The following is an 11,653-nucleotide window of genomic DNA, read 5'->3' as shown; positions in this document are numbered from 1 at the left end:
CCTTGCGGTTCCCTATTTTTAGCCAAGAAAACGTTTCAAATCGACCTTATGTCGGCTTATCACCAGCTGCCAGATAAAATAATACGCTATACAATTAAGTCGCTACTTCTGACTTTACTTCTTTAGTTCTTGCCGGCCTCTTAGTCACACCATACTTTCTATTTCTGACGCTTCACAGTTTTGGATATGGATTCTAACGGCTTACATTAAGGCGATGGATGGACTCTTGTCTTATCTCCAAATAAAAACTAGATAACGGGATGGATATATAAAGCGCCCTATACCGCGCAATTTTCATTTAATTAATTCTTCTCTTGGTATTCTTATAATTTTTAGCTTGTTCCAATTTAAGTTCCTAGTTTAAGGATACACACAATAAATGTCGTAAGTTCCTAATGGTATGAATAAAAAAAAAAAGCTGTAAATTATTATTAAGTATACTGCGAGAGGATGAAAATATAAAGTACATATTTTTTTGACTTAATTCTTTTGCCAAAACGAGTAAATCTTATTATTTTAAGGTGTCTATGATATATGTACGGAATGGGCCTTTCGATCGCAGTACCCGATGAAAGGTGAGCCCGGAAGCTGTCAGAGTTCACTTAAACATGTTTTATGGGGAACTATTTGACGCCTTTGGTGACCTATTTGTCGGGTACGATGGCAAGTGTCCCCCCGAAATAAATCGCACTTACCAACTTAAGTATTCTATATTTGGGAACACTAATGCATACCGTCAATCCGCAATCTAATTCTAGGTGCTGCAAGAAGTACGCCGTATTCTGGATTATCCTGGTGGTGACCGCATTGGGTGTGACCTTGGGTCTGGTTTTTGGACTCCGGAGCAAAGCGGAAGAACCACGTCGCATTGGCGCCGTGGCATCGAATGGCGTGGGATGTGCGGAGGTTGGAGGCTCCATTCTGGATATCGGAGGATCTGCTGCAGATGCGGCTATAGCCACCATGTTGTGCGAAGGCGTGATGCTGCCCCACAGCTTGGGCGTGGGCGGTGGGTTTGTTGCTACCATTTACTCAAGAGAGACAGAATTTAGTGAGGTTCTAATTGCCCGAGAAACCGCTCCAGCTGCGGCCACGCAGGACATGTTCGTCAAAACAGAAATCACCGGCGCATTGTCCTGTGCCGTTCCCGCCGAAATTTATGGATACTCCGAGCTGCACGATAAATATGGCCGCCTGCCCTGGAAAACGCTTTTCCAGCCCACCATTGATCTCTGCCGCCGTGGCATCCTGGTCTCCAGGTATCTCTCCGGAGTCCTTCAGCGCGAAGAAGAGCGTATCAGAAACGAACCCTCCATGGCCGAGATTTTTATTAATCCGAAAACGGATGAGGTCTACAAGCAGGGCGAGGTCATGTACCGTCACACTTTGGCCGAAACTCTGGAAATCATAGCGGATGAGGGCGCCAAAGCTATTTATGGCGGCGGCAGGGTAGGGAGAAAACTGGTGGAGGATATCCAGGCTATGGGTGGCATTGTTACCGAAGAGGATCTGCAAAGTTACAAGTGAGTATGGAGTAAATACCTTAATTAGCTGATATTGAATATCAATTTGAATACCAGTCAACTTAATTGATATATGACTTTGTAGTGTTCGCTGGGAAATGCCGCTCCACTCCCACTTCAGTGGTGGCTACAAGTTACTCACCTCGACACTGCCCACGAGCGGGGCCGTGTTAACCTTTATGCTGAATGTAATGGAACCGCTGTATACGAGCAATACGGACAAGTACTGGCAGCGTTTAATCGAGACTTTTAAGCACGCTTACGGGCATCGTACCAATTTGGGCGACATCCACTATGAACCAGATGTACAGGAGATGTACGAAAACCTTATCGATCCGGCCTTTGCCGCAGAGATCCGTAAACTTATTTTAGACGACAGGACCTTCGAGGACATGTCGTACTACGGAGCCAATTTTGCTAATGAGGAGGATCATGGTACAGCACACATATCCGTTTTGGCACCAAATGGCGATGCCATTTCAGTGACCAGTACAATAAACAGCCATTTGGGAGCCAAAGTAAGATCTCGCCAAACAGGCTTTATCCTCAACGACGAAATGGACGACTTTAGTACGCCCGGAAAGGTAAATGCCTATGGCATACCCGCCAGTCCCGCAAACTTTATCAAACCAGGCAAACGGCCGATGTCCTCAACTTGTCCCAGCATCGTTTTAGACACCCATGGGAATGTTAAATTGATTGTGGGTGGTGCCGGTGGGTCAAAAATTACCACCTCTGTTGCCCAGACTATTCTAAGGTACTTTGTACTCCACGAACCTATTGAGAAGGCGGTGAATTCAGGACGATTGCATCACCAACTGGCGCCAATGCACATTGACATGGAACCAAATGTTCCTAGGCATACTGTCGCCTATTTAAGTGCTATTGGACACGACATCAGATTTCTGGAAGATGATAAGGCATATTCCGCACAGACGGCCATTGGAATCTTGGGCACTGAACCACACCCCGTCTGCGATCGTAGAAGAGTGGGGAGCGCGGTGGTAGTCGAACCAGATAGATTAGAATAGATGTAAGGGATGTTCATTTCATCTTAAGTTTTAGGAAAGCCCGTTAGAATATTTTAGTGGTGTTCATCTGAATTAAATAAATGTCGGGGAAGATCTTTTCTAGATGCTTTCTTTTATAATACACCGTTTTTATACCCGTTACTCGTAAAGTGAAAGGGTATACTAGATTCGTTGAAAAGAATGTAACAGGCAGAAGGAACCGTTGCCGACTATATAAAGTATATGTCGAATTATCTTCGTCTCCCATTATAGCGTAGCGCGTTTCTAACTATTCACAGACGATCACTCAAGCATACTGTCCCGCTCGTCTTTTAACAGCCTATACGAACCCTCGTAATCTTCTACTACTAATACTACTACTACTCCGACACGGCCATCCTGACTCTAACACGACCTCGTGTTCCATTCAATTGTGTTTTTATAAACAAAAGATTTAATATTTCCATTTCAATTCGTACAAACTTATCAAGTTAATTTCACAAAACAGTATCAAGCCTTCTTAACCAATATCTTGACATAATTCTTACTATAATGTAATTTTTAACAAAATCAAATATTCTTCTTCATTCAACATTACAAATTCAATGCCCCACACGCCATGATCAAAACAAACATCAGTTTGTTTTGCACTTGTGCTTGCATTATTTATCTGGTCTTGTTACTCTGTCATTTTTGTTGGCCAGCAGTAAATCTTACATCACCTTTATTGGTGTGCTTCACTTTCTTCAGTGGCTTCAACATTTTCATTTTCGTTCTCTTCATCATCCTTTGTTTCCACGAAACTCCACCAACAACAACAGGCGCCATGCTCATTTGATACACACACAAATGATGCCCACTCAATAACGGTACGCTTTCCGTGAATTTCATTATTCGCTACTCCTTCTTAACACAACGGATCAACCAAAGACACTAGAATAACAAGATGCGTAACGCCATACGAATTTTTGGCACACGATTTGTTGGCCGTGGCTCTAGAGGTGGCTCCAGGCTCTCTCGAGTTTTTGTTCGAGAGCGAGAGAGCGGATGGCGCTACAGCGAACAGCTCTTTTCTGTGCATACAGTGATAGCAGACAACTGTATGTGGGCACACGTATGCTCATGCATCGTAAACAAGATATGCCCTTCACCTTAAAAGTTCTTAGACTTTAAATCTATATTATTTTTGATCAATTGACACCATGTGAAAAATTCTTGTTTTGCATTGCCTTAACGTTATTATTATTCAAATATAGCTTAGAAATAGTAATAGCCGAATCTATGTACATAATATACCAAAATAAATTTCACAAATGACTTTATATATTGGAATATTTGTCATTAGAGTATTCAGCTTGCGACGTGAAAAAAATTAATAAGCCAATGATTGTTGAGTGCTTGTGTCCGCACTTCGTGCCTCATGATATGACTTTTGCAACAAACTGTTTTCATATTTTTATTTATTTTATAAATTTTTAATACTTTGGAAATCTAAAGGCACCATCTGATTTTTTTTTTAATATTTGTAAAATACACATTAAAGTTTTTGAAATATTTTTAAAAATAATAAAAAACAAATGTGTATAAAAAAATTTATTGTTGAGCATTAAATGCACAAATAAATATAGTGCTTTCTCATTATGGTTTTATTTAAATAATTAATGACCAGGCTTTCCGCAGTTGTGACACTCGAAGTAGGACTTAGCTCGTTTTCCTGGCGGCTCTGATGTACCATCGTTTGAAAGGTGGCTCGGTCGTTTTCAGACAAGATGTAGTCCACCGTTGAACACCAGGATTGCGCGGCTCATCTCGCATGTTCAGGATTAAGCCTGGGCAATACCACAGCAAACGATTCTTTTGGCTCTCTTTGTGAGTGTTGCACTTGTTTAAAAAGTTCAGAAAAATTTCGATTTTGCGACTCCAAAATTGCCAGAAAACCATTTTCACTGTTCAAAGTAGGTATAGGCGATCCCACTTCTGAAGTCGAATTATCTACGTCTCCCATTAGAGCGTAGCTCGTTTCGAACTTTTCACAGGCGATCACAATTTTGGGCGATTTGTTTTCGGTATACCGATAGAAATTGACCCGACTAATAATAATACGAAAAAATCCAACCAAATCAAAATAATCAAAACATTTTTCACAAGTGTAAGCGTGGGAGTTATGGGTTTGTGGGCGATAGATTAGGGTAGCAATATTTGAAAACAAACATGCGCTGTGGATATGAATCTGGAATCTGTCACCTTAATATCAACAACTAGCTGGTATAGTTTGTAGAATCGAGGCGTTCATACAGACGGACGGACGAATAAATGGACTCGGCTAGCGATCCTGATCAAGAATATATGCTTATAGGGTCAGAAGCTCTTGTTTTTACCTGGTACATACTTTTAACGAGTAACGGCTATAAAAAGGTTTGGTTGTCAAGGCCTCTACGTAAAATCACTTTCATAAGTAAAAAATTAATTTCATTCTACATGGTTTGAGTCTCCGAAACAATTGTAAGATGGTTTAAGTACGCGCAATACTAAAATTTCAGTAGCTTTAACACATTTTTAGTAGTATTTATACACGTTACTCGTAGAGTAAAAGGATATACTTGATTCTTTGAAAATTTTGTAACAACCAAAGAAAGCGTTTCTCAGAATATAAAGTATATGTATTATTGGTCAGAATCAATAGCCGAGTCGATCTAAACATGTCCGTTTGTCCGTATGAACGTCGATATCTCAGGAACTATACAAGTTAAAAGGTTGAGATTCAGCATACAGATTCTGGAGACAAAGACGCAGCGCAAGTTTGTTGAACCATGTTGCCACGCCCACAAGCCCACAAAGCACTACCGCGTCCACACTTTTGAAAAATGTGTTGATATTTTTTTCACATTTTTATTAGTTTTGTAAATTTCTATCGATTTTCAAAAAAATTTTTGGTACGCCCACTCTAACGCCCTAAAACTGCCCAAACCGCCATTTTGGGTTGCCAACAAATCAAAGCGCACAATATGTTGGTACTCCTCTCGCATACACGATCATTTTTGGTGCCTATTATACGGGAGAGGAAATGAGAGGCAATCTAAATATCTCTCTTGCTCTCTTTGTCGTGCGTTATCATTTTGGGCTTGCGGTAATATAAGACAGAATGAGAGGCAGGCATTATAAATTGAACCCTATTTTGAGCAGCCATTTTGTGCTGCATTTAACGTTGCGATGAATTTCTTTCTGATTAGCGGCAATTTGAATATATTGTCACCTCGTTCGTCCGCCGCCATTTTGGGTTGCCATTCTATGAGGACATTATGTTGGGACTCCTCTCGCATAAGCGATCATTCTTAGTAATATGGGAGAGTAAGTGAGAGGCAATCTAAATATCTTTTTTGCTGTCGCTGTCAAGCATTGCCATTTTGGGTTTACGGTTTTTTTTTTAATTGTTTAACGCCTTTTGACGCTGGCATTTTATTGTTCTTTGTTTTTTGTTTAAAAAATATATACATACAATTTATGGATATTGGGGGAAAAAATGAGACAAAATTAAACAATTTTTCAAAATTATAATCTGTTACTATTTTTGGCAGCTAAAAAGGTGAATATTGACAGCTATAAAAGAATTTTTAATGTTTTCTCGTTCTTCTTCCGACTTAGAGAAAAAATTGTGGCCAAAAAGAGGAGCCCTTCTTTTTACTCCTAATGGTCCGCACCTGAAAATGGCGGCGGCCGAAAAAATAAAAATATTTAATTTGCGTCTCATCCAGCCACACCCACATTTTTGAAAAATTTTAGGATATTTTTTCATAATTTTATTAGTCGTGTAAATTTCTATCGATTTCCCAAAAAACTTTTCGCCACGCCTACTCTACCGCCTTAAAACCGCCCAATACTTCCACGCCCACATTTTTGAAAAATTTTTGGATTTCTTTCATAATTAAATAATTCTTGTAAATTTTAAATTTTTCCCACGCCCACTCTAATACTACGCACACTCGAGTTCCCCGACTATCAGGGTCTCGCCAAAGACACTAGAATAACGAGATGCGTAACGCCATACGAATTTTCGGCACACGATTTTTTGGCCGTGGCTCTAGAGGTGACTCCAGGCTCTCTCGAGTTTTTGTTCGAGAGAGAAAGAGCGGAGAGCGCTACAGCAAACAGCTCTTTTCTACGCATACAGTGGTAGCAGACAACTGTATGTGGGCACACGTATGGTCATGCATTGTAAATTTGACAAAATATGCCTTTCACCTTAGAAGTTCGTTGACTTTAAATCTATATTATTTTTTAATAATTGGCACCATCCGAAAAATTCTTGTTTTGCATTGCCATAACGTTATTATTATTTAAATAAAGCTTAGAAATAGTAATAGCCGAATTTATGTACATCACAAAATAAATTTCGAAAATGACTTTATATTAGAATACTTGTCATTAGGGTATTCAGCTTGCGACGTGAGAAAAATTAATAAGGCAGTGATTGTTGAGTGCTTGTGTCCGCACTTCCTGCCTCGGACTTCGGGAAATTAAAGGCACTATCTGATTGATTTTTTAATATCTGCAAAATACACACTAAAGTTTTCGAAACTATTTTTAAAAATACTAAAAAACAAATGTGTATAAAAAAATTTATTGTTTATTATATATTATATTTGTTGAAATTACGTTATAATTTAAATAAGCTTTATATGTTTTGATCTGGCAACGCTCAATTATAGCTTAAAAAGTCATTGTAAAATTCCTATTACTCAGTTTCAATTAAACCGTCAACTACACCACTACGTTCTTGTGTTTACTTGCTCGGTCGGTCTAGAAGCACATAACGGTTGTCCTGATCGTACGGTAAACAACTAACAGTTGGTTATGGGCCTTCAGCAAGCTAAGTTTTCGGTTTGAATAATTCAAACTAATTAAATGGACTAACACGCGTCCGGTTGAAACTCGAAATAAATAAAAACTAATTTGCGGAATTCGACAAAATGAGTGTGTCAATTCAAATAGAAAAATTAGGCGACGACAATTACGACGTATGGAGCATTTTAATGCGTAGTGTGCTTATAACAGCAGATCTATGGAAAGTCGTTTGTGGCCAATATGTAAAGCCAGAAGATGGCTCTGAAGATTCCGAAAGATGGAATATGCTCGATCAAAAGGCCCTGGAAAGTTTGTTTTTAAATTTAAAAGCAACGCAGTTAATGCATATAAAGGCATGCACAACAGCAGCAGACGCATGGAAAAAATTGTGTGATGTACATTTGCCAGGTGGCCCGATCAGAAAAGTGCAGTTATATCAAAAACTATCAAGGCTGAGAATGCTTGAAGGGGATAACGTTGTTCAATATGTCAATAAATTTGCTGAAACAGTCAACAAATTAGCTGAGATGGACATAACAATTAATGATGAATTAAAAAGCATCATGTTGTTATCCAGTTTACCAAATTCGTGGGAAAATTTCGTTGTAGCGATCGAAACACGCGACACGCTGCCGACGTTCGAAATGGTAAAAGTGAAGCTTCTGGAAGAAGGAGCGCGCAAGCAAGAGAGGGACGATCGCGAAGGTTCTGTCCAAGCCGTGTATGTACATACAAAATTACATGGAACTGCAAAGCAAAAATAACACGAAGAAAATAACCTTGAAAAACATAGTTTCAAGGGCAAATGCTACATTTGTGAGAAATTCGGTCACCGAGCACGAGAATGCCCGAACAAAGAGAGGCTTAAAAAACTAGGGGAAAGCAAGGAGAAATCAAACTGCTTGATGCATATTAGTGCTACCACTCAAAGGAAAAACATATGGTGTGTTGATAGCGGTGCCACGTCGCATATGTGTTGTGACAAGGGATTGTTTACATCTTTCATTAATAAGGAAACATCAATTATGCTAGCAGCTGATAAGTTCGTGAAATCGAGCGGCATCGGGACTGTTATGCTTAAATCACAAAATGTAAACATTGAATTACGAGATGTAATTTACGTTCCATCATTGCATATGAATTTTTTATCAGTGAGCAAGTCCGCGGAGTACGAAAACATAACTAATTTTGATAATAAGGCGGCGGTGATAAAAAACAAACAAGATGAAGTGATGATGAGAGCAATGCAAGAAGACAATTTGTATTTATTTACAAGTAGCTCTAAAAACGGTGCGGTTCATTTGTTGAATGATTCTTCTCGCATGGCAACATGGCACAATCGGTTTGGTCATTTAAATTTTCAATGTTTAAAAGAAATCAAGGAAAAAGAGCTAGTAATTGGCATGGACGTTAAAAATATGTCGGTGAATATTAATTGCGACACATGCAATATGGCAAAAATACACGTATTGCCATTCCCACAGAATAGCGAGAGAGCTACGCAAAGTGTACTGGAACTAGTTCACAGTGACGTGTGCGGGCCAGTGAATGTTAATTCTTTAGGCGGCAACAAGTATTTCGTTACGTTCATAGACGACTATTCAAGGAAAATATTTATATATTTTATGCATGCGAAGAACGAAGTGTTTGATAAATTCAAATTGTTCAAATCATATGTCGAGTGCCAAACGGGCAAGAAAATAAAAGCTTTGCGAAGTGACAACGGGACAGAATATGTAAACCGGCAGTTTACAGAGTATTTGAACACCTGCGGCATAAAAAGACAATTAACGGTTTCGTATACACCACAACAAAACGGCGTCGCGGAACGCGCTAATCGAACGATCGTCGAGATGGCCAAAAGTATGCTGATTCATGCGAAATTAGAGGAGTTTTTGTGGGCCGAGGCCGTGTCCACAGCTTCATATTTGCGTAACAGGTGCCCTTCCAAAGCACTCATGGGCGCTACACCCTTCGAAATATGGCAAAATAGGAAGCCATCCGTTAAACATTTGCGAGTGTTCGGATCTCGCGCGTTTGCACTGGATAAGACAAGAAAAAGCAAGTTCCAGGCAAAAGGAAAAGAGTATATATTTGTAGGATACTCTTCAACAGCTAAAGCTTACCGTTTATACGATCGGGAAAAACGTATCATTGTTGCACGTCGTGATGTCAAATTTGTAGAAGATGAGTTTGATAACACTGAATCTGAAAAATGCACTATTTCGGAACAAAATAATGACTTCGCTACAAACATCATTCACCTTGAGTCAAACATCCAAGTACCAGAGCAGCAGCGGCAGGCTATGCCCATGGTGGTCGAGCAGAGCAGTAATTCTTACGACAGCTATGACTCCGGTGAAGAGGAGGAGGAGTTTGTAAGCGCAAGCGATGAAAAGCAAATTCTCACTGAGGAGGAGATCGTACCAGACGTACAAGAGCAAGAAAGCAACGCATCTCGACGTGGACCCGGCAGACCAAAAATTATTCTCAGTGGTAAGTCCGGTAGACCCAGAAAACAATACAACAGCCTCAATTACATTGAAAACATTGAGACGCCACAGTGCGTTGGAGACGCTTTACGGGGCGAGCATGCCCAAGACTGGAAGTCGTCAATGCAGAAAGAATTTGATGCTCTCATTTCAAATAACACATGGACATTGTGTGATTTACCTCCAGGACAGAAGGCCATAGGATCCAAGTGGGTCTTTCGCGTCAAAAAGGATAAAGATGGAAATATACAAAAGTTTAAATCAAGACTTGTTGCTCAAGGTTGTGGGCAAAAGATGGGCGTCAACTATTCGGAAACGTTTTCTCCAGTAATCCGCTACGAAACCATCAGAATGCTATTCGCTATAGCAGCAGAAAAACAGCTATGCATGCACCAGGTTGACATATCAAACGCATATTTAAACGGCAGACTTCAAGAAGAAGTGTATATGAGGCAACCACAAAACTTCATTGATGAGAAGCATCCAAATAAAGTATTAAAGCTTCAAAAGGCGATCTACGGACTTAAACAGTCTGGGCGTGTCTGGAATGACACATTGGACGAAGTTTTAAAGAGCATTGGTTTCAAGCGCAGCAAAAATGAGGCGTGCCTGTACGCAAAGCAGCAGCAGCAACAACACAGCTACATTGCAGTATATGTCGACGATCTAATCATCATCAGCTACGACGAGAACGAGATCAGCGCAAATAAATTCGACATACATGATGGCGGCCAACTAAATTATTTCCTTGGCATGGAAATCCAAGGAGAAAGTACAAGAGGGTCGATTTCGCTATGCCAGAAGCAGTTCATCATAAACCTATTGGATGAATATGGCATGCAAAATTGTCGTCCGGCAGCTACGCCGCTAGACCCTAGTTATAAGATGGGTTGTAGAAATGAGAATTGTGTCAAGGTAAATATAACACAATTTCAATCATTAATCGGTTCCCTTATGTATATAGCAGTCTTGAGCCGACCAGACATTTTGCATACAGTGAGCAAACTGTCGCAAAGAAATACTGATCCACACAGTGAAGACGAGACTGCAGCGAAACATGTTTTGAGATACCTTTCAGCCACGGTTGATCTCAAAATCACATACAGCAAGTCCGGCGAACAGGTAATGGGCTTTGCCGACGCAGACTGGGCAAACGACCTGTCAGATCGCAAATCATACAGTGGGTATGCATTCTTCCTTGGAGGCAGTGCGTTTTCATGGACTTCAGCTAAGCAGTGCGTCGTCGCCATGAGCAGCACAGAAGCAGAGTACGTTGCTTTATCCACGGTTGCAAAAGAAGCGGTGTATCTTCGCCGTTTGCTTTTAGAGATTGGATGGTCATTAGATGGACCAATAACCATATGTGGCGACAACATAAGTTCTCATCATATTGCGAAGAATCCAGTACACCATAAACGCACTAAGCACATAGATATTAAGTATCATTTTGTTCGTGAAAAAGTAGAATGTAATGAAATAATTCTTAAATGTGTACCCACTGATAAAAATGTTGCAGATGTACTAACGAAAGGCTTGTGTAAGCAAAAGCAACAGAATTTTGCTAAGTTGCTTGGATTAAATTATTTTTCGTTTTACATCACATATATATAGCTTAAGAGAAAGTGTTGAAATTGCGTTATAATTTAAATAAGCTTTATATGTTTTGATCTGACAACGCTCAATTATAGCTTAAGAAGTCATTGTGAAATTCCTATTACTCAGTTTCAATTAAACCGTCAACTACACCACTACGTTCTTGTGTTTATTTGCTCGGTCGGTCTAGAAG

At 39.9% G+C, this 11,653-nt stretch overlaps 1 protein-coding gene across 2 annotated transcripts; it reads left to right on the top strand.

Moving 5' to 3' along the window:
* Window positions 1-587: 587 nt before the first annotated feature.
* LOC117147313 (scoloptoxin SSD14) lies at window positions 588-2,675 on the top strand. 2 transcript variants are annotated; one of them, XM_033314160.1, is made up of 3 exons: window positions 588-655; window positions 759-1,523; window positions 1,609-2,675. In XM_033314160.1, exons 1-3 carry the CDS (start codon window positions 609-611, stop codon window positions 2,552-2,554), a joined length of 1,758 nt encoding a protein of 585 aa, XP_033170051.1. In that variant the 5' UTR covers window positions 588-608; the 3' UTR covers window positions 2,555-2,675. The 2 variants fall into 2 exon arrangements, with proteins under 2 accessions (XP_033170051.1, XP_033170053.1); XM_033314162.1 differs by having other exon boundaries at window positions 627-703.
* Window positions 2,676-11,653: the final 8,978 nt, after the last annotated feature.

This window comes from Drosophila mauritiana, chromosome X (assembly GCF_004382145.1).
Source record: "Drosophila mauritiana strain mau12 chromosome X, ASM438214v1, whole genome shotgun sequence".
NCBI lineage: Eukaryota > Metazoa > Arthropoda > Insecta > Diptera > Drosophilidae > Drosophila > Drosophila mauritiana.
Note: the sequence above shows the minus strand (reverse complement) of the source record. Positions and strands in the feature narration are given on the sequence as shown.